Below are 23,954 nucleotides of genomic sequence, written 5' to 3' on the forward strand. Positions count from 1 at the left end.
ATGGTCTGCTGACACTGACTGTCTGGACTCACACAATAAGAAAGGGCACTTAGGCAAGGTACTGGAGGATGACCTGTTCTCATGGAACTGAACCCCAGCAAGTGAGTAATTTTCAGAGCAGAGTGGGCAAAAATGAAAATTAAACTCATCTCTTTTATAGGTAGGTAGTATCCGCATCCTAAAATGTGTTAGACATCAATCGATGAACACTATGCAGGAACAAGTCAGTGTAATGTATGTTCTGCTTGTGAAGCCGACGCACTTCCCGTAAAAGTCCATATGCATCAAAGAATCTCATGCAGTCAGTGCAATGCATTCATGCACATTGTTGAATCATTGGCTTACAAGTGCAGTAAGGGTTGAGTTGATTTATGCAGAGCACATACAGAGAGAACATTGTAAGGATTATGTAGATTTAACTTGCCTGTTCTTCCGTCAGTGCCATGACACTTTATGAGAGTTCAGGTAAAACCAGTTAAAGTCATTCTAACCCAGTTCCAGCTATGTTTTTATTGGTCTTACAAAGACCCTAGTATTGCAAAATGTCCGTCACTCATTAGTCAGTGGTAGCAGTGTTGTTTGAAGAGCTGTGTATCATAAAAACTGCCTAAGACCAATATAATTGGGTTTACTTTTGAACAGCTTTATTAGCCACCGTGTTGTTTCTTTAAATATATATATATTATTGTGATGCAATGCGAAATGCATGAGGTGTAGTTTAGCTGCTTGGAGTCATGATGCTAAAATAAAAGTTTTGCTGATATGAGGGAAAAATCAGGTTAGTAAAACTGATATATTTTTTAAAATGTTTTACTTTTTTTCCATGGAAGAATTTTTCCGAGTAATTTCTCCCTTTTTCTGTAATTTTTCTCCCCTTTTTTCTTTGTTCATCTCATCTGACACACAGCCAAAAGAGTGGGCGCATAGTCTACTGGTCCCAATGGCCCTCTAACCAGCTGCTGGGCAGTAGCAGGGGCCACCCAGGTGTGACTCTCCTCTTTAACCTTCTGGTACTCCCTGCTGAGAGACACAGCTCAGATTCCCAATCCTGCTGAGTTCCCGTTATCAACTGTGGCACCATGAAGATCTGCCAGGCAGATGAGCATCTCCAAACACAGAGGGATGTCAAGAGGAGAGCTGTTTCTGACACATTCCCTTGGTGTATTGTTCAAAGGTTCCATTCTGCTCTCAACTCAGGGTGGTGTCTGGCTTGGGGAGAAAAATAAGAAGGCAAGCACTCTAAAAGGCAGATACGTTGGTATATTGACTTAACTAATGCTGTTCTTTAGCTAGCAATGCACGAGAACAACCTGAGTTGACTTGTCTGTCGGTTTCTTCCTGTCTCCCTGGCTGTGGTCAGCCATGACTCAGTGGTAGCATTCTTACCTCTGAGTCAGAAGGTTGTGGGTTCAAGTCCCACTGCAGAGACTTGAGCACAAATTCTAGGCTGATACTTTTGGTGCAGTGGTGAGGGAGTGCTGCACTGTTGGAGGTATCTTTCAGATGAGATGTTAAACCGAGGCCCCGCCTGTTCTCTCAGGTGGACGTAAAAGATCCCATGGCACTATTTGAAGAACAGGGGAGTCCTCCCTGGTGCCCTAGCCAATATTTATCTCTCAACCCACATCACTAATACAGATTGTCTGGTCATTTATTTCATTGCTTTTTGTGGGACCTTGCTGTACACAAATTGGCTGCCACATTTCTTACATTACAACCGTGACTACACTTCAAAACTACTTCATTGGTTGTAAAGCACTTTGGGATGTCCTGACGTCGTGAAAAGCGCTAAATAAATGCAAGTCATGTTTCTTTTCTTTGATTGGGAACTCATTTAGGAGACTAAGGCTGAAGTTGCAAGCAGCCCTTCTGCTGTTTTCACCTGCAGATCTACCTAAATGTGAAATCACAAGCTTTCGGAGCTTTGCTTCTTCATCAGGTGAGTGAAGGGTTACATAAAGGCACAGCATATATAGTCAGAGAACAATGCCTGGAGATTACAGATAATCTTTCTAACTGCCCTTTATCACACCTCGGCAGAGAGATAATCACAGCAATCAAAGGAGTGAATGGTGTTCAGACAGGTTGGTCAGGGAAACATTACATCCAAGAATACTGAATACACAAGGGGTCAAATCACAAAGACAGAGAGAGAGAGAGAGAGAGACCAGAAAGACAGAGAGAGAGAGAGAGAGAGAGATAGAATGACCAGTTGTATTAAAAACAGATAACTTTTTTTCGCTGTATATGGAGAACAAACCAACTACGACTTGAGTCTGGATGACTCTACGTCAGGTGGGGTTACATGTAGCGTGACATGAACCCATGATCCCAGTTGAGGCCGTCCTCATGGGTGCGGAACTTGGCTATCAATTTCTGCTCGACGATTTTGCGTTGTCGTGTGTCTCGAAGGCCGCCTTGGAGAACGCTTACCCAAAGATCGGAGGCTGAATGTCTTTGACTGCTGAAGTGTTCCCCGACTGGGTACATTGGCGAGACCATGCAGACACTGCTACAATGGATGAACGGACACCGCACAACAATCGCCAGACAGGAGGGTTCCCTCCCAGTCGGGGAACACTTCAGCAGTCAAGGACATTCAGCCTCTGATCTTTGGGTAAGTGTTCTCCAAGGCGGCCTTCGAGACACACGACAACGCAAAATCGTCGAGCAGAAATTGATAGCCAAGTTCCGCACCCATGAGGACGGCCTCAACCGGGATCTTGGGTTCATGTCACGCTACATGTAACCCCACCTGACGTAGAGTCATCCAGACTCAAGTCGTAGTTGGCTTGTTCTCCATACACAGCGAAAAAAAGTTATATGTTTTTAATACAACTGGTCATTCTCTCTCTCTGTCTTTCTGGTCTCTCTCTCTCTGTCTTTGTGATTTGACCCCTTGTGTACTCAGTATTCTTGGATGTAATGTTTCCCTGACCAACCTGTCTGAACACCATTCACTCCTTTGATTGCTGTGATTATCTCTCTGCCGAGGTGTGATAAAGGGCAGTTAGAAAGATTATCTGTAATCTCCAGGCATTGTTCTCTGACTATATATGCTGTGCCTTATTGTAACCCTTCACTCACCTGACGAAGGAGCAAAACTCCGAAAGCTTGTGATTTCAAATAAAGCTGTTGGACTATAACCTGGTGTTGTGCGACTCCTTACATTTGTCCACCCCAGTCCATCATCGGCATCTCCACATCATACCTAAATGTGCTCACTTGGAGTTTAAGACATTAACTTTCTTTTTTCCCTCACCTATTTCTTCCCCTCCCGTCCTCTCCTGAAATCATTGACACCTTGCTGGGCCACAGTTTTACAGCAGCCAGTTGCCCCCCTGCTACCTTCACCCATCTAGCCTTTTTCTAATTATGTTTGAGCCCAAACAGTGAGTATCAGGGGGCTAGTCCACTGCACAGGCATCACAACTGAATCTGATCCTGTCCTCATCCAGCATCCAAATTCACAATCGGGAGTGGGAATCTTGGTTGATTTTCCCCTCCTTAACCCTGGGGCTCTTAGGCAAATTGTAGTGCTCCCATTGGAGCCTCAGGCTGAGATCAGCTGTGCTGTTTTATTTTACAAACAGCAATATTCTTCCTAAACAAGGGTGAAAAGCGTGATTGTGTTTTCTCTGCTTCAAAGAAGGTTACTTGCCTTTGTTTTGGGAAACCAGCTTTGCTAATTACGTTAATATGCTAATTGTAAGTGCTAGCTCCTGGGTTTTGCAAGTGTTAACAGAATGTGATTCTGCAAATTAGTCCCTGGCATTAAAACAAAAAGGAAAAACTGCAAATACTGGAAATCTGAAATAAAGCAATCAGTGCTGGAAATAACGTAGCAGGCCTGTCAGCATCTATAAAAAGAAAAGATAGGTTATGACATTTCGGGTGTTCTGCTGAAGAAAACACCACTGACATAACCTGTCTTTTCACTTTACAGATACTACCTGATCTCCTGAGCATTTTTTGTTTTTATTCCTGGCATTAAATTCAGAATTATTTATATTAAGTTTGCCATTGTGTAATAAGAGACATAAAATGTGTTTTTGTTTTGTGTCTTAATTGGTAGTTATGTGTGAAAGCAACCAGATGAGATGTTCCAAATCAACCTAATGTGTCATTGGTGTTAAGGGTGTAGCTTTGTACATCTAAGATGAAAAAGATTCATAACAGACAAAATATTGCATTATTGTAATTTAAGTTTTGTACAAGCTTTCTCTAGCTGAGCAATCAGATGAATATTTTTAGATACAATCATTGGAGTATAGATTCATGGACATTTTAAGATTTATTTAATTCACACATCAAAGGGAATTGGAGTATCGGTCTGATTTGTCTATTTTATTCCAAAAGATTGTTTTAACTGGTGGAGAAGGGTTTATGAGAGCTCTGATGAACTTTGTTTGAAATCCGTGTTGCCTTGTACTCTTAGTAGTCTAATTCTCTGCATTTTACAGCTCCATCTGAGAATGTAAATAAATTTGATTAGTTATTTTAACCTGTCAGATCACTATTCTGTGTGTAATATTTCCACCTACCTGGAGTGACTTTGAGAACGTCACACAAGACTGACTACATTAAAATCCAGTAGCAGTACCACAATTATCCTCAGGTCCATGCTCTCTGTGGGGGCAGAAAGCAAAAAGTTGCAGATTTCAAATCATAAAGGACATAGCCCACTTAGGGAAACTGTTATCAGGCATTGGGCAAGAAAATGATTCAAAAGAACCCAGAACTTCAGTAATATCAGCTTCTGACCTGCAGCCTGAAACTTACAAACATTTTCCAATCTGTAGGGTTCCCTCACCAAATAACAATTAAACTCTGGTTCTCTTGAGGTTCGGTTTACTTAACAACAATTAGATTTTGTGGCCTTAGAGGGACATAGCTTCACCTTAGCAGCAGAATAAAACATTGAACATTACATGGTACTACATTTCCACCTTATAAAACTGCATCCAGCAGTGCGATGGCGGGAAACATGCCAGAGCCCGTGTATCTCGTTTGCATACATTTACTTTACAACTCACCCACAGATGGGCAGACACAGTTGCACCCCACCCCCTGGACCAGCCAGTGGAAAGCAGTGGGGATCCAGTGTAGTGCGTCTCCAAGTTGCTTTTCACTTCCACCAGCCCTAGATCCATTGAAAAAGCAGTGGGGAGAGCAGCCTAGGCTGACAAGTTTTGTTTAAAATAGATGTCAGAGGAGGAATACAGAGCATGAAGGACTCAAGATTTGATCCCTGATCTATGTTGAGTTAGCTGGGGCTATATTTGATCTTAGCACCCCCATGGTCGGGAGGGACAAAAATAGCCAGACTACCTGCTCCTGATCATCGTCCAGAGAACCCTGCTGGAAAGTATATAATAGAATCATAGAGCACAGAAATAGGCCATTCGGCCCATCGTGCCAGTGCTGGCTCTTTGAAAGAGATGTCCAATTAGTCCTACTACCCTGCAGGCATATTAAGGATGACTGTTTGAGTCATCTGCTGGCCATTCAACCCTACCCTAAGCATGACCCAACACCTTCAGAATAAGCTGGTGGGGCATCATTGATAAATAAATAAACAGAACCAAGGGCAGCAGTGAATCATGGGGCTGAGATTAAGTTTCAGTTGCATGATTTGATTTTAAAAAAGGGGATTGTTGTTTTGCAGAACTGTAATTGAGTCACTGTATAAAATTATTACTGTAAACATTTAATTCTGTGGTGGCTCACTTTCAGCTTTGGGAATTCTGGATTTTTTTCCAAAAGGAGCCAGATGTAATTCTGAATGTTTATTCCGGTCTTCCTGAGACCAAACAATATTCGTCATAATCTGTGATTTTTGTCCAAAGCTAGAATTTTATTCGTCCTAAGAACTGGTAAAAGGGACTATATTTATTACTAAATATTTACTGATTTAACACAACTTTCGTGCCCCCATGCCTTTCAGCATTTAGATTGTGTTCTGTTACTCCTTTCTAAATCTCCTTCAGCACCCAAAGCGTTAAGGAAAATGTGCCTGCCGTTTGTGACGTCTAGTTGTCGAGGTTAAAACCACCCCTCTTCTCCCGTGCTCTCGCCTGTTGCAATAATGTGTTTACTGAAAATTCTGCCTCATTAATACATCGTGATCGTTGTCCACCAGCGCGCAGATAGTTAGGAACCGTACCGCAAGGAACTAGCTGAAACTTGAACATTATTCCACGAGTCGACCTGTAATTGACCATGGCTAGAATCCAGAGCCAGATCCCACCCCTTTAAATATCACGCGTCGAGTTTGATCCAAGCTCCGCCTTCACCACGTTGTTCTTTTGCTGTTTTGTCAAACACGATTTTACACTCTTCCGCATCCTCTGCCTCCCAACACCACACCCTCCCGAGTCCGAAGCGCCACCATTTTGTACTTTTCTTACAAAAATGCATGATCACGTTGCAATTTTTATGCACAGATAGCCCAAGAACGTCCCCTCTAACCCACACACAAACCTGTGGAGCATAGCGAGCACGTTGGGCTGCTGCGATTACCAGTCAAGTAACGTGTCCGTGTGTCTATGTTACAGACACACATATATTCAAAAGACCATTAACAATCACGAATCCTCTATAATAAGCGCCCTTATATATAACAGTAACTCTAACCCTAAATTAATGGGATCGTCTCCGGAAATAACAGCTAAAAAGTTATTTTCAATAACCGCGGTCGTCGCTTAATTTTAATAAAACCTCCTACAGATTAACGCAGATGGGCGTCCATGTGAAAATACTACTGTTAAGCTGTTCTCCAGCGCGATTGGTGTGACTGTCGGGGCGGATCAAATGAGATGTAAATGAGCAGCACGGTTCCGTGCCGTGCTGGTTGTTTGGAAACACTGGTGAATTTCTGTCGAACACTCTGATTCAATTGGCTACATTGCAGCCTTCGGACTGTTACTTAACGTCGGATTGCTGGAACGCGGCGCTTCCGCAATGAGTTCGAACCCGATTCTATAAAAAAGAGCCGCCAGGAATTGAAGAGTTTTAAAACAACATTATTTTAAAACATCTCCCGTTTCGGTGTAAGATCTAGGACGTAGTTTGCGTCGGACTGCTAGTGGGCAGTATTACCGCTTGTTGTGATTACTGGATTTTTGGGGCTGTATACTGCGCCATCTTGAGACTTCTTTTTTTTTCCCCTCTTCTCCCTCCCTCCCTCCCTCATCTGGAAGATTCCGGGGGTTTAAAGGATATTTCGTTCTCTCTTTGATCTGGTCTACTGGGCCTGTATAAGGCAACCAAATTAAAACGTAAACCCCCTCCTCTCTTTCTTGGCCGCCCGCCCCCCAACCGCAAAAAAAAAAGAAAAAAAAAATCGCCCAGTTTTTTTTTTAAGTGATTGATAGGATCGAGCATGAGTATCGAAACGCTGCTGGAAGCTGCGAGGTTTTTGGAATGGCAGGCGCAACAACAGAAAACACGTGGTAAGAGAGCGCATGGATGTAACATTTCTCTCTCTCTGACCAATGCGGATGCTTGTCTCTTTCTTGTTGTGCTGGCTCGGGTTCCAGAAAATCCGTGTAGCCTCTCATTTGTTACATGATCCTCTTTAGACTGTTACACTTTGGGTGTTACATTTTTATTGTTACATATGATGGTACTACGAATTGAAATAATGTTTTTGGCAGGAAAACAGAACCCGATCATTTTAATTGAGATTTTAAAAAAAATAGTCCTCTTATATGAAATGTCGCTTTTTCAGTAAAGCAGCGTAAACTAATTGGGAGAAATTACCAGTCGGCATCATTCTAGCAATCGGATGTAACTGACAGGAACATTTATTTTTCTTTAGTAGGGTATGTACAGTGGGAAACCCACACATTAGCAATAAAATTGACACGTGGAAATGTTCGGATGTTGGATAACACCGTCAGATCGAAGCTGTACTGTACACCAAAAGCAGCCGATTCCACTTCATGTGTGAGGAATTTTTTTTTCCAGAGGCAGGGCGGAGGCAGACGTGCAAAAATACTGTAGTCTGTTTGCATAATGACGCGTCGTGGCACATGGGGTGTCATATGATACTCAGTGGTTCCTTTTTTTGTTGCAATGTTCAACAGTCACGATTTTAATAAATCGGATATTCTCCGATTGTTGAATGCAACAAGGGACGAGAGGCACGGTGGAGGGAAATACATTGTACTGAAGGATGTCGCAGAGCCGGGCTACTGGTATCTCCCGAGCCCTATCTCCACGAGCTTTTGTTAATAATAGTAGCAGTGTATTTTGTTCGGGGTGACGTGTCTGACTCCTCCCCACTACCACGTGCGTCGGGGCGAGCCTGCCTCTTGTAAATTTCAGACCCACTTGTTACCCTTTTTAACCTGTCTAATGATATTTTGTATTATACATGTACATATCGTGGTACGATTTCTGTTGCAACTGTTCAGTTGTCGATTGATTGAGCATCAAGCAGTCTACTCCCTTGATCTGATTTACAGCATGCAAATCCGCTTTTGATTTTCCTTTAAATTCCAGCTTGCTGTCACACAGTCATATTTCCTTGTGGACGTGGGCAGTGATGAGACAGTAAGTCTTATTAAATCCCCTTCCACCTATAATACGCCATGTGTAGTCTTGCTTTGTAACCACCAAACCATCCTCAACAAAAAAACCTTTTCGGTTAAATCAAATGATAGAAGAGTAACATAGCTTAACGCGTGTATAGTGCTTAAACGTAGAGTTTTTAAAGAATGCTGAAAAATCATTGATACAATGGGTTAAAACATTATTTTTTAAGGGGGAGAAATAAATACCCTCCATAGTGTTGTTTAACACTCATGGGCTAAGATTTTCTCTCTGCCCCAGGTGTGGTAAAACCACAAACCCCGTTTTTCTAAATAGGTTTATAATTTTGCTGCACCCCTAGGTCAGAGAGGATTCCCCCTTTCTGAGACACCAAATTCGGAAGTGAGTTTGGTAGTCTCACCGTGCTTTTTAATTGTAAGTGGCCTTCACTTTTGATACTCGTTTATACTGTTATTAATTCTCTTTTTAAAAAAAAGTGGGTGTTGATGGCGTAACCGGAGGGAATGGCCAAGAGGGGTTATTAATCCCAGTGTGAGGGAGTTGCATTAATCTCAGTAGGTACACAGTCGTTAATCCAAGGCACTTTTTACATGATAGCAGATCAGCCAGAGCCACACCTGCAGGTCTCCCTCCCTCCGTCAGCTGCATTCGTGGGTGTAAACAAGCTGGAGTCAGGGAGCTGCCAACATCGTAGGCCCATCAAAAACCCTGGCCAGCAGAAGTGCTTTGGGGGGCTTAGGCTGCGGGTTTCAGTGAGATCAAATATGAGAAGCCGGTCCTTTGAGTTTGTACTCGGGATTCTCCACGTGACACAGCGGAGTCCAACACACATACAGAGAAAGATTCCTGGTGTGTAGTGGGAAAGTCGGAGAGTGGGCTCATCGAAATCTCTCTCCTGAAACACAATCTTCGAGTACCTTTTAAAATTGAATACATGCACTTCCACTTTATCATTTTTAAACATTCTTTCCCAGGACGATGACATCTGTACATTGTCTTTTATTTTGTCTGCTGATTGTCAGAGGGATGCAAATGGTCAACGCCAGCTTGTTTCAACTGGAGCAGATCCTTAGACCCACATTTTTGCTGGTGGGTTGTCTGTAGTGGGGGGGGGGGGGGTTCATTTATATTTGGGAGCAGACAGTGGGAGACCTGTGTGTCATGTTTGACTGCACTGCTCTGCTGCAAAAATACTTTGTGCTAATTCAGCTATTTCACCTTTTCAGGCTCTGTATTCCTTCACTTGCAGGTTAAAAATAAATATTCAACCAAAAACGACTTGATAGGTATATTCCATACAGTGAGCAAAGCAGACTAGGTAGCGCCCTGATTTGGCTCTCTATGATCTCAGCTGAATGGCTACAACTGGCTTTTGTCTTTCTGGAATAGGAAGAGGGGAAGAATCAACCTGGGCTTCCACCCCTGATTGCCCAGTCACCTCTGCTGGAAAGTGTGGATGTTAGTTGGGAACAGGATGGGGCTTAGGTCTGATTTCCCTCTGCCCCCACAACCTTGATGAAACAGCCAGCAGAACTTGCATTCTAGGCTTGTGAATGATAAGAACGAAAGAACTTGCATTTATATAACATTATACACGACCTCAGGACGTCCCAAAGTGCTTTACAGCCAATTAACTGCTTTTTGACGTGTAGTCACTGTTGTAATGTAGGAAACGCGGCAGCCAATTTACTCACAGCAAGCTCCCACAAACAGCACTGAGATAGATGACCAGATAATCTGTTTCTGTGATGTTGGTTGAGGGATAAATATTGGCCAGGACACCCCGGGTCTTCTTTGAAATAACGGTGTGGGATCTTTTGCTTCCACCTTAGAGGGCAGACAGAGCCTTGGTTCAATGTCTCATCCAAAAGATGGAACCACTGACGGTGCAGAACTCTCTCAGTACTGCACTGGAGTGTCAGCCGAGATTTTGTGCTCAAGTCGCTGGAGTGCAGCTTGAGCCCATGACTTTCTGACTCCGAGGTGAGAGTGTACAACCGAGCCACAGCTGACACCTACTAGCTATTTGGGCACAATAGCCAAGGGTTTCCCTGGCATTCACTGAACCTTAAGCCAGTCAGACTCACCACCTTAAGGAGAGAAAGAGTAAGGGAAGAAGATTTAGTTGTGGGGGGGGGATATAAAACTTTTTTAAAAATGCTCATCAAGCTGAGGGATGTTAGTGCTGGGAATGGAACTCTTCACATTTTAAACATCCAATGTCAGCAGTAAAAACATCTTCTGGCTGTGTTACACCTGACCTGAAGAGAAAATGAAAAAACTTTGAAGTTGTAATGTTGAAGCACCCTTATACATGGGATAGTATCAGCAGAATAAAGAACATTCTCTGACACTGGATGTATATACGACAGCATGGATATAAAGCACAAAATCCTGGAAAATACTACACTTGCCTCCTGTTGAGTGGATGGTGTCTTTGCCAGAAACAAAGTTACTCATTCACTTGCATGAAATGTTGCCAAACAAACTTATTAATTTGTTCTGTAAGAGTTCCAACTTGCAGTATTACCAGCATATTCTGGGAAGATCTGCTGTGCTCTTAGTTCCTGAGATACAGAGCACAGTCCAACCCTTGTGCAGCAATTGCTTGGGTCCATAAAGCTTAAATACTGATCAGTTTGACCAAGATCAGGATCATAAAGTACCCTAAAGTTGCCAGTGCATGTGCTCCCATTGAGGAAAAAGAAGTGTGCCTATGAGGAGCAGGTGTTTAGCATGCTGTGTTTACAGAGTAGTAAAACACAGGTTTGTGTCCATAATTCTCAATGTCTAGTGTGTTGTCTGATGGAGGGAAGATGTAGAGGCGAGTGTGAAGCAGAAAAATGGGAAATTACCTCTTCTCTTTCCCCCCACTCCACACCCAAAGGCATTATTGTCTATCTCTTTGTGTCTGGTTACAAAGCAGCATTTGCAGGGCCTGTAGGAAGATGCCTTACCTGAATGTGTTTTGTGCTGGGGAATCATGTGGCTTTGGGGAAGATTGGAGAAAATATCTTCCCTGACAAAAAAACCTGCAAGAATGTAATTTAAATAAAACATCGTGCTTTAGCTATGTTCACTGCTGCTTGTAGACGGTTGAAAAGAAAAAAAATACAGGCTTGAGCCATTGATGTTTCTATGTCAAAATTGAATTTAAAAAAAAATGTGCTGTACATTATTCTTAATGTTGGACAAAGGAATTGTATCCTATGCATATAGTGTATATGATGTGATTTAAAATGTTCCTGCACTGCATGATGTTCTGCAATTCAGTCCATAGCCTGCTCTCCATTCTAAAATGCTGTACAGTGCAGCAGTCTATTAATCTTTTACTTTTGAATGCAGGGCTATTGTTGTCAACACCCATGAAGAATAACCTGGAAATAGTAGCGTGGCTGGTTGTAATGGTGCTAGTCTTTGTGGTTGTACTTTCCAGTGTGTTATGACGAAAAATTGTACAGGAAGAGTCCTAAAAGGGAGTAAAGGATTTTTCTTCCTGTATTTTCCCTAGCTAGAAATGTCAAGAGATCCATTTACTCGTTTAATTTTTTTGGTAAGGTGTAAAAGCCCTCTTTTCCCCTTTCCCTTTTTCTCCCTGCTCAGGATATACATCACTTGGAGTAAGAGCACGGCTGGGTGGAGACCTGCTTCTCATCACTACTGTACTTCAGATGGTGTGCAACAGTGGTTTGGGGGTGACTCAGTGTCTCTCTCTGCTTTTTCCACCTCCATCCTGTGAGAGGAGGAGCTTCCTGGCCTCCACATAGCAACACAGCCAAGAATGGGAGCTCGGCTGATTGAATTTCATCCCCGTTCACTCTATACTGCCACACTTTTGGTAGCAGGGGAAAAAAAAGAGGTTTTAACGTCAGCACAAATGTGTACCACTTTGCTATCCCCTTATTGAATGACATTATACGATTCAATGATAACTTTCAATTGTATAGCACCTTTAATGTAGAAACGTATGCTTCACAAAGGCATGGGGAAAATGGATGCCGAGCACAAGGAGATATTAGGAGGAATAACCAAAAGCTTGATCAAAGAGGTGGATTTTAAGAAGGAAGAGGAACAGATGGTGTGACGAAGGGGTTTAGGGAGGGAATTTCAAAGCATGGGACCTAGGGGGCTGAAGGCACGGCCGCCAATGGTGGGGTGAAGAGGGGGATGGGGGGTGCTGTACAAGAGAGTCAGAGGAACAGAAATATCAGTGGGGGTTGGAGATCATAGGGCTGGAGGTTATTACAGAGATGCTGTGATTGTGGCTATGCAGAGATTTAGAGAGGGATGGAAGGATTCAAAATTCATGTTTTCTATCAACGACTAGAAAAAAAAGTTTTTTTTCCCTAACTTCTAATGACTGATATTATGAAGTAGAGTTAGAAATGATTGCAATAAAGAATAGATTTGTTCTTAAAGGGAGTTTAACTAGGAGCATGTTAATTAGTGGAAATTATCTACTACCTCATATTCCTCATGGTGTCATTTTCTTAATTGTCTCATGACTGTTATACAAAGCTTATTGGAAGTGCAGCTTCGTGGAGTCTGGGAGATGGACACTTGCTCAATGTACTCACATCTGGGTTGGGGTTCCTTGTAGAATGCAGTTGTTATCATTATTTGCCGTATAATTGGTTTGTTTACAGACTAATGGGAAACATATTTTTTGTATCTTGGTCTGTGAGTAACCTTTACCCAAGAATTACTCAACAAAGCTAAGTCCACTAAAAAAGATGATAATGCTCCACTTTATGGCTCAGTTGGGATAGCTTTATGGCAACGTTTTTGTTTGGCGAAACAACCAAGACCAGACTCGAACCTGTGATCGTCTGCTATCACCACAGTTAGCATTGAAGTCAGATGCCTTATCCGTTAGACCACGTGGCCAGCATGGCCTAATTGAGAAATGTAATATCCATTGTGGAACTGAGCCAACTGGATCAAGAACGTTCTAGGTTTGATTCTTCCTCTGTGCTGAGTTAGTTGATCTCAGCTGGAGTGCCAGTTGGTTGCGGTAAAATTAGCTCAGCACCAGGGAGGGGGAAGAATGAGCCAGGGATCCTGCTCCTGATTACCGTCTAGTGATGGAAAGAATGTGTGTGGTACGTAGAGAATTAGGGCTCAGCTGTGATGCCCTCCACAGTTGACTGTCTTGCTGGTGCTCACAGTCTATAATGGCCACTCGGGTGAAGCATTGGAGCATGCCTTGAGCCCAGGGAAACATATTTCACCACAGGTCAGTGCTCTCAGGAGGAAAGAATAATAAAAATTGATGACTTAGTGAGTAAATGCACCGCCCAGTGTTGTACTGAGCCATACAGGCCAAGATGGGTCCAAGTCTTTTTGATTCATCGCCTGTGCTGAGTTAGCTAGTCACGTCCGGGGGTAGGGGCTATATGGGTGCTACAATTAGTCTTGACTTCTCTGGGCTCAGAAATAAATGCTTATCCAGGATTCCTGATCCTTATTGCCACCACTTGGAAAGTCTGTGTGCCCGTGTGTGGACAGGACCAGGTGCATCCATGATGTGGACTTTGGTCGACTAACCTGCTGATACAAATGTAAAAAACGGCTACTTGGGTGGGTATTGGAGGGCCGTGCCATGAGTGAGCGCCCTCCTACCATAATACATTGCCTCATATACTCTCACACCAAGGTCAGCGACAACATAGGTTCCACATATTTTTAACTGTACCATAATAAATGTATACAATTTAAAAATGCAGACAGTTATCTAGGCACCAGAGTGACCCATGGTCATGTGATAGTTAAAGTAAATCATTGCATCTCTCTGATAGTTAAAGTAAACCCCATTGCATTTCTAACCCTGTGTGTGGTTATAATTGGGTAATAAAACAATTAAGACTAATCCAACTGAGAGATGGGGGCACAGTATGTTGGGATGCTATCCTTCACTATTCTTGTTCTGAATTCAACTCAGACTGTTAGAGTAAAAAGAAAACAGCTGTAAATCTGAAACAAAAACAGAAAATATTGAAAACACACAGTAGGTCAAGGTCCATTCGTAGAAAGAAAGACACTGTCCAAAACGTTAACCTGTCTTTTCTCTTTACTGATGCTAACTGAACAGCTGTGTGTTTCTAGCATTTTTTGTTACTTTGGGATGAGTTTTATGACCTGGGGCGGGGCGGGGGGTTGCTGTAGGACTTTAAGTGGTCTCAACCGGTAGCCGTGGATACACAACAGAAAATTGTATACAGTTTGGCAATCTCTTGCCTCACTCAGAGAAATGTTGGAAATGTGGATGAATGGCTGGAGTGAGTATTGGAAAGATTCATTCCAGTGAAGGGGAAGGTCTCCTGGGACAGGAATTAAGGCCCACGATTGGTGCAGTGTAGAGAGAATTTTACTCGGAATTTACCCTGTGAACAAGAAGTGGCTGGTGCCAATACTACACAACAGAAGTGTGAAAGGGATTGCATTCCTCAGTAGTGGCGTCCCTCACCCCGATGGGTACAAAAATATAAATAGAATAATCCTATTACCGACACTTGGGTAAATACTATGTTCTTGTCTTACCTGCCTGAATTGACGGTACATCAAATGTCAAAAGTGTGACTGAAGCGTGTAACTTATGTGAGTTAGTTGAGTAATTTTCTGATTATTTCCCTTTTCAGCAGCCTGTTGCTACATATTTTGTTTACACGATGAAGTTCTGTGAAATGTTGGCATTTCTGACATGAAAAAACAGAACCATTCCAGTTAGCTTTGTGTGGATAATCTCTTCAGAGGTAGAATGGGACTGATGGCATCGAGTGCAGTGCTGGGTCTGTCTGAAGTACACGTTTATATTATGTAGTGCACAACCGTCGCATTTTGGAGACGTTTGAAAGACTCAAATGTATATAAAAAGAAGAAAGGCATTCATTTCATATTAGTTTCTTCTGACCCGGAACTGGGAATTTGCTAGCGCCTGCCAAATTAAAAACTTTCCTTACTGACAGCAATTAACCTCTAAATGACCTCAGGATGTGCTACTTTCAGTAATTAAACTTTTGTGGCCTTAAAAGAGACAGGCCACAAAAGCCTTACCATTGCAGCAGAATAATACGGCTGCATATTGTGGCCCCACTATTCCCGACCAGAATGGAGATGATTGACAGGGGAATTACCCAATCACACCTGCTGTAAGGGACTAGGATTGATATAACGCACATAATTTGTATGTAACTATCCTCCACTCACTGCTTTTTTGCTGGAGAAATAATCAGTTTGTATTATGTAACGATCCTCCACTCACTGCATTTTGCTGGAGAAATCACCCTCCTTTTATCAGGAGAGGTTGCTGCAGTTTCAGTCATGAGTTCTGTTTGCTGTAGTTAGAAGAGACTCTTTTTAAATAGACTCTGTAGACTGTTTGCTGTAGTGTGCTGTTTAAACAGACTCTGTTGAGTAAATAGACTTTGTTGTGACTCCTGCTGTAAGTCCCGCCTCCAATTCATTGGCTGACACAGTGCAATTCATTGGCTGACGCAGTAGTGTCAATACACTCTGCAATAATACATTGTTCATTCCATGGCATAATGCTCCAGTCATTCTAAAGCATTGTATCTTCTGACTTGCTACGAGCAGTACCACAGGATATATTTGCAGCTTGTCTTTATTCAGCAGCTGGGATCGACTGAGTTTTGGGGCTATATTAATGCTATCATTATATAAAATTCTGTAGTTCGACATTGCCCTTCCTCTCCCTCCAGTGCTGTCATCTCTACACAGCCTCTTTCAGCTGTAATTGAGCTGGTACAATAGTTGTCCCACTTCCTGGCTACCACCATGGTGGTGACAATGCAGCTAGTTTGATTTTGGCACCTTTATGTTGTGAATACAGCACCAACAAAATCCCATCAGTGGCAAATGTCCAAATCCAAATATCTAAATGTAACAGGAATACTACAGTCATGCTTATTGGTCAGTAGGTGCAGTTCCTTCAGCGCGTAATGAGCTGTCATAATTTTTCCTACCTAACCTACAAAAAGGATGGTCCACCACCTTGAAGTGCCTCACCTGTTGGCATTGACCAAGAACTGAAGAAACTTCCTCTTAAGGGGGCTTGGCAGATTGGAACATCCCACAGCATTGGGTCTTTTATCAAAACATTTGAGAGACCGCTGTGAAGGGCCAAGACCCATAGCACAGGGAACCCCAAAGATTGAGGAGCTGGAGAGAACATGAAGCAAACGATAGTCGTCATTCTGTGACGCCAATCCTGGGTTTTGAAAAAAATAGGAAGGGAAGACTGAGAGCAGTAAACTAAATAAGAGTGAAAAGAAGAAAGAATCCCTACATTACAATAGTGACTACACTTCAATAGTACTTAATTGGCTGCAAAGTGCTTTGGGAGGTCCTGAAAGGCGCTGTATAAATGCAAGTTCTTTTATCTTCAGGAGAGTAAGCTCATGGGTTGCTACTATTGGAAATTTAGGGGACAAAATTAAACTTATTTAATGCGGTGTGTGGATTGAATAGAAAAGGGGGAAGTTCTTGCTGTTGGATAAGTGTCAGAATAGCAGCCCAGCAATCACATGACAGCCACACAAACAATACAGCCACCAGATCTGAACCACACTGCCTTTCAGTTTCAGTCAGTTTACCTTCTTTACTAAGGAGAAAAACATATGACAACCCATGATAATGTATTTTGTACCCAGTCATTTGGTTCCTTTGTTCTGGACTGAGAAGCCCGGTTTGAAAGGAAAAGTCTGTTTTATCACCAATTTTTTTTAAAGAAAGAACTATTTTGTTGGCAGCAAAAACCTCAACCATGGCTTCCGTGCTCGTTCAGTGCTCAGTTTTTTTTAAAATTGAGAAACTCGGTGAGGAGCCAAATCTCAAAGTGCAGCACGCCATCAAAGTTATAAATATGAGTTAAATCAAGAAGTAGTGGTGATGTGACACTGAACTTGGGTTTTAAGAAACCAGCATGTTGTAGGACAGACATTGCATTTATGTAGCAACTTATCACATCCTCCAGATATTGTAAAGGGCTTCACATCCAATTAATTGCTTTTGAAGTTTGATTACTGCTGTTGTTATGTAGGCAAACACGGCAGCCAATTTGCACATAGAAGGTCCCACAAGCTGCAAAGGAAACAAATGACGAGTTAGTCTGGTTTTTTTTGGGGGTGTGATTGAGGGAGGAATGTTGGCCAGGACACTGGGAGAACTCTGCTCCTCTTCAAATGTTACCATGGGATTTTTAACATCCGCCTGAACAGGCAGATGGGGCCTTAGTTTAACCCTGCACCTCTGATGAAGCAGCACCTCCTCAGTACTGCAATGAAGTGTCAGCCTAGATTATGTGCTTAAGTCCAGCAGTGAAGGTTGAACCCATGACCATCTGACTTGGAGGGGATGGGGTGTGTGGGGTGAGGGGGTGGGGGGTGCGGAGAGGGGAGGATAGGAATTAAGAAGCAGTTCCACCATTTTGAGATCCAGGGAAAGAATGAGTTAGAGTAGGAGACAACTCAATGAGTCTTTATTTCAAGGAGTTCTAATGCCTTTGTGAACTCAACTCTTCTTATCAAATATTCACTCTCCCTTTGAAAGCTGATAGCGGACAGATATCTCCAGATACAAACTGAGCTCAACTGAAGATACATTGATGTCAGAGTAGTTGTCTTATACCCAGGCCAATCCACTTAAGAGCATACCTAATTAGAGCAAATGCGATTTGTCTATGAATTTTACCAATTAATTTCAATAGGACTAAATTAATATTAAGACCCAGAAGTTTTTTCTTTTTCCCCCTTGCATTTCCAATCTGAGTTTGAGGATATGATGGTAGAATTGACTGAATGACAGGTCAATTGCTGCCTAGTAGATTTTACTGCATGTGTTGGGAAGTTACTGTGTTACATTGTTTCTCTACACATGGTGTAGAAGCAATGTATCCCTTTGTATTGGTTACAGGAGGAAATGAACAGGTTTGTAACTCCCCGGATGGTCCAGTTAATAAATTCACTGTCCAAAAGTTTTTAGGTTGGCTCCCAGGTCTGTGCTGATTTAGCTGATCTACAGCCAATGTGGCAGTGGTTTGGGGGCAGTGGGGTTACAATTGGTCAGAGTATCTATAGGCTGGGGTGGGGGGGTGGGGGGGTGCGTGGGGATAAGTCAGCCAGAGTTCCTGTTCCTAATCACTAGCCGGCCACTATAGAATAAAAAAGCAAGGAAGTAATATTGAATTTATTCAAGACCTAAGTTGGGCCATAGCTGGAGCATTGTGTACAGTCTCTAATTTTCCTCAGTGCCTCCCCCAATGTTGCAGCTGTGAGTACGAAGCTACAGGGGTGAATTGTGGCGCAGTGATTTTCCAACCGGTACTCAAACTGAACCTGGTACAGACTGCACTCCATTCAACCCTAAAATCCATTCACACTGCAGCAACCAACACACACACACACACGTTGATCATCAGTGGAAGCCATTGCTGATTTTTCCTCTTCTCCAGGGTATTTTAGACACTACTGTCACCTTGGTTGAGGCCAGTCAACATATCACAAACTAAGGTTCAAACCCGGACCTTCCTGGATTGTATGGCTCATTAACATTCTGCCTTTACCAACTGAGCCATCAGGAGAGAATGAAGACAGGATGCAGCTTGCCTGTGAGCCCCTGTAGTTGAATAGCTTGCCAGTACTCTGTCCATATGGCCACTTCTGGAGAGCAGCCGGCATTCACTGAACCGTGAGTCAGTGCTTTTCGTGGGGGGTGGGCTGGGCGGGGGTTTCAATTTGGAATATTTTACAGCAATAATTCTTACCCTGCTCAATAGGCAAGTGCCCTAATGGCTGAAATAACTGATAAAGTTGTTCTTAAGGAATTTGGGGTTGAAATTCTGCTATGGATAATTTGCTAAAATGATGCACATAACTACTATGCACTTTTGAATGTTAATTCTGGCGATCAGGTAGACTATAAACATAGAAAGGGAGGAGGCAATCATTGTGTCACATTCAATAGGTCTAATTTCTCTGTGTACTTTTAACTTGCAGAAGAACACGAGAAAAGAGACAAGCTCCTTTTGGAAAGAGAACCAGAACGAAGAAAAGCAGACTTGGAAAGAGTCAACAATGTGCTTCACATAGAAGAGGTTAAACCTGAACTCCAAGCGGTTCCTGCACTTCCTGTCCTGAAACCTTTGCCTCCTCCCGCTGCTGCTACCACAGTTGTCGTGTCTCACGTGGTCAGTCCTTCCCTGGCTCCGTCCCCGCTTCTTCCCCAAATCGTACAGCGTCACCAGCCGGTCCCGAGCCCCACCAACAGCATCAGGGAAGTTTCCCGGTCCCCGCCTGTGCTCCATCGATCTCCAATCTCTACGCTCGCTGACCCACAGCCTGGTCCACCGTTGGTGAGCAGCCCGCCCCTGCAGTTTGCAAGTTCAATGTTGGCAATCTCATCACATCCTGTCATCCAGCAGTCACCCCTGCCGCAGCAGCCAAGTGGCCTTAAGCCATGCCCCATGGATGATGGAAAGCCCCAGGATCAAAAGAGAAGGCCAGGAGGGTGTGTGTCAACAATACTAATTACTATTACTCTAATTGTCTGTGGTAGCCCATCAGTTTTGAAATAATGATTTGGATTTCTAGCTGATCTTTATATTTAACCTTCACAGAACTTTAAATAATCATTGGCTTGCAAGCCATGAGATCTAAAAGTCTAAATGTGGGGAGGAGGGGAGAGTGATGAAAACTAGCAGCAGCGTTGAGAGTCTGTCAGGCTCTTTACAATTACCAATTTTGAGCAGTTTGAGAAATTTAATCAGATTGTCCTTTTTCAAGAATAGATGCAGTTTGTAAACCATCTGGATCTGCACTGTTTTAATTATCTACAGTAAATATGTAGACCTGGATATTAACTCCGAGCCAGGAAGAGAGCTGGGGGCGGTGGGGAGGGGAGTGACTTTCAGCCGGGAAACCCGAAAGTAAGGGTCTCCCACATGTCGTGGCGATTTTGACGGTCTTTAAAAATTTTCAACAGGTTTCGCGCCCGACAGCCAGCCAGATTGACCGGCTCGTTGCCTGTTGGGCGGGAAAGCAGCCGGGGAGAGTTCGGGGTTGGTTGGGGGAGGTCGGGGAAGAATCAGGGTCTTCAGGGTTTGGATGGGGGGGCAATTCTGTGGGTGGGTGGGTGGGGGAAGTCGAACATCGTAGGGGGTCGTTTGGGCGCATTGGACATCGAGGTGGGGAGGGGGCTGGCGGGGGTGGCCAGGTGTTTAAAAGGTAAGCTTAGTGAGCCATGGGGAAGCCCTCCTGTGCCTCCTGGCCCACAAGCAGTGCAAAAAGGCACTTACCTTATTGATCCGGCCCATCTCGCCTCCTTTTACCTGCCGTGATTCCCACGGTCCAGGAAATCCATGCTGGAGGCAGTAAATTAGGAAGTCTCTTAAATTCAATTTAGAATCAACTAACATCTCATAATCAGGTAAACGGGTCCAATAAGTACCCGCCCGCCTGCACTAATTATCGACTGCATGCATCCAAACGCGCCTCCTTTAAACCTGGAAGTGGCCGCGTTAGAGCCGGGTTGTGGTCACGCTGGGAATTTGTATTATTTTAACTTCCCACCCACCCTTTCTCGGGGTTAAAATTCTCCCCATAGTTTCAAACATCCAATACTTGGAGGCACTTACTACTGAATGTGTTTTTCTGTATTTGCTCTGGTGAAGGTAAGTCCTTGGATTGGTTTGAGTAAATTCTACAGAAGCACATTTTGAAAAGAAAATGCTACAAATCATAGTCGTGTCACTATTTATTGAAATGGGCGTGTGGAATTTTTAAACTGATGATTACGTTTCAAGTATGCACCAGCGACAAGGCACCTCAACCACAGCCACCGATGCTGCAAGATTGCGACGGTGCCCGTGACTTTCCGATACGCGCTTGTGACGGTTGAGGTTCCTCGCTGTGGCACGTACATGGGAGATTTACGCTTCGGTGTTCGCTTCAACTGTGGAAAAACAAGCAGCAGTACAATTCTAGATACTGTCCCCCCCCAAACTTGGGTTGTTTCGAGAGGGAGGGAGGATTCTGAGCTGTATAGCACTGGGGTTAAATGCTGGATAGCGGGAGGAACAATTCAGGTACACAGGAAGTGTATTATACATGTCACTTTTCTTCCTACACTGTGATGGTACCAAATACGCCCAGTGACAGCACTGGAAGAGGACTTTTGGTATGGGGAATGCAAAGAAATCTTAGAGCTGTCGAGAACTAATACACTTCATATGGGAAAAGTCAAATGAAATGCTCTACATATTAAATGTACTCTAGTCTTTGAGGTAAAGCTGGCACAGTGTTCCTTACCTGGTTTGAATGATGTATCCTGTCGGCTTAAAGTGTTGTCTGGAGATACACAGATAAAGTCGATTCATTTATTGAAGTCAGTCGTGTATTACCGCACAATTTTCTTTAATTAGAAAGGAATGCCAAAATAGCTATTTATATTAAAGTTCATCAGTTATGTGAGGACGGTGGGGATTAAAGACTTGCTTTGTGGTCTCAGTCGCAATCACTGATTGACAGCTTTAAAGATAAATAGCTACAACACGCTTTAATACTGCATCATCATAAATAAAAATTAGAAGGTTTTAGAAAGTATTTAAAGATGAGCTGTTGTCCTCTAGATTGCCAAATAATAATGTTGTAATACTGCATTGAACAGATGTATTTCATTATCGGTAAAATGTTGGAATTCTCAGTCTGCTTTAGATACAGAAAGTCTGGTTGTGTAATTGTTCAGTGTTTTCTGAGAGGTGACTCTCCTCGTGCTCTTTGTGACATGAAAGTTCCCAAAGCTTCCAAATTGGCATCTGCATGAAAATTAAAGGCCAGGCTATAAATGGCATATCCAAAAAGTGTGGAGAATTCCACAATTAGATAGAGCTTGCACGCACTCTTAAAGCCCATTCAAAAGTAAGCCTCTTGGTTGACTTTTGGAGAGTCCAACATTGAAGGCATTCAGTGATTTCATTATATTTGACTATGCCATAACAAAATGTTTTAAATATCCAGGAAAAAGAAACAAGGAAGGATTTAAACTCTTGAACCATTCAGACCATCAACCACACATGAAGAACTGCTCAGCTTTCTGAATCCCTTTTTATGCCACTGGCAGAAGGAACACAACAGAGATTCTTTGGCACTTTTTGGGGCGATTTCTTCAAACCAGACTTTTCCAGTCTTCTGAACAGGATGAAGACCCTCCAAATGTTAAAGTATACACCAGCAATTTTTCAGTTGGGGCCATCTGTGCATTCTATAGGAGATGCTGAAATGCATTGATAAATCTCTAAGGAAGATACAAAAGCAAACAACGATCTGATGTTTTGGCCATGGTCAGTGGCTGTTTTCCACATCAATGAGGTGAATGTTTCTGCTCCCACAAAAGCACCTGGGAATCTCTCAATAAAATGGAGAGCTTATGAATTTTTGCCTGTTGGGCATTTGGCTTCTGTTAGTCCGTGGGAAGTCCGAGGTCCCTGTTCTAGTGGACTAGCCAAAGACCCAAAGGCCAACACATGCATAAGGTGGATTTGAAATTCTTTCATAGTCAGTTGACATATTCTACTGGTTGTTCCTTAAAGGTTCATTACTGATATAGTATGTTCTTCAGCAGTAGGATGCCCAAAGCTGCATGTTGTCCATCAGTTAGAGATGCCCACCACTCTAGAAAACCGTTAACCTTAATTGTAAGCTTCAAAGCACTGCCCTGCAAATCCAAATAGATATCCTTTGATTGGATCACCAACTACTCCTTTCCCTTGTTTTATAAACTCTTGACAGAATGACTCCAAGAGTTTTCTACTTTAGACAGCAAATGGCTTTACATAATGCAGCATTATGTTGAGCAACAGCTAGTCTATTGTTGGGAATATGGGTCCCAATTCTCAGCAGGGACCTTCTTGCAAGATATTGCTGCAGCTGTACAGCTCACAATCGGACTCCGTGACAGAACCTAAGTTTCAACGGGTTCGTTCACAGTCACCCATTCTTCACAAAACCAGAATCACTCCATTCATCTTTCAGAGGGATAAAGTTCTCGCTTCACCCAGTCTTCACTTTGTTGTTACAGCGTATAATGTTCTGATAAGCTAGATGGCCAAGCTGTAGGAACATCAGAGTCCTGTAAGTACTCTTCCCTCATTGGCTACCAGCATGTTGTGATTATGTGGCTCTAATTACGATTGGAACATTTTCTGTTGTAAAGTTTATATATTCTCCCCTTTTAGATAATCTGGCTATGCTATTGCATCAGCATGGCACAGCCAACGTGCCGGCCAGGCTTTTGCCAGTGCCACTATGAAAGTGAGGCGAAGCATGTGAGCTCTTCTGGTAGCTCCCTCCCTGTGGGGAAGCACTTGGCTCCAGTTGGTGCAT

General features: G+C 43.0%; 1 protein-coding gene and 1 long non-coding RNA gene across 3 annotated transcripts in view; one reads left to right on the forward strand and one right to left on the reverse strand.

Annotated features, from left to right (window-relative positions):
• Window positions 1-4,201: 4,201 nt before the first annotated feature.
• LOC137345015 (uncharacterized) lies at window positions 4,202-6,841 on the reverse strand. Of its 2 annotated transcripts, none has more exons than XR_010968533.1 (3): window positions 6,728-6,841; window positions 4,545-4,629; window positions 4,202-4,469 (listed from the first exon to the last, which is right to left on the reverse strand). It is a non-coding gene; the product is annotated as an uncharacterized lncRNA (long non-coding RNA). The 2 variants fall into 2 exon arrangements; XR_010968532.1 differs by lacking the exon at window positions 6,728-6,841 and adding an exon at window positions 6,484-6,715.
• Window positions 6,842-6,862: 21 nt separating this feature from the next.
• Window positions 6,863-23,954, forward strand: part of mnta (MAX network transcriptional repressor a) — a 96,891-nt gene continuing 79,799 nt past the window's right edge. The window contains exons 1-2 of the mRNA XM_068008354.1: window positions 6,863-7,454; window positions 19,572-20,082. Coding sequence (XP_067864455.1) covers window positions 7,385-7,454; window positions 19,572-20,082 — 581 coding nt within the window. The 5' untranslated portion in view covers window positions 6,863-7,384. The remainder of the gene's footprint in view (window positions 7,455-19,571; window positions 20,083-23,954) is intronic.

This window comes from Heptranchias perlo, chromosome 28 (assembly GCF_035084215.1).
Source record: "Heptranchias perlo isolate sHepPer1 chromosome 28, sHepPer1.hap1, whole genome shotgun sequence".
Lineage (NCBI taxonomy): Eukaryota > Metazoa > Chordata > Chondrichthyes > Hexanchiformes > Hexanchidae > Heptranchias > Heptranchias perlo.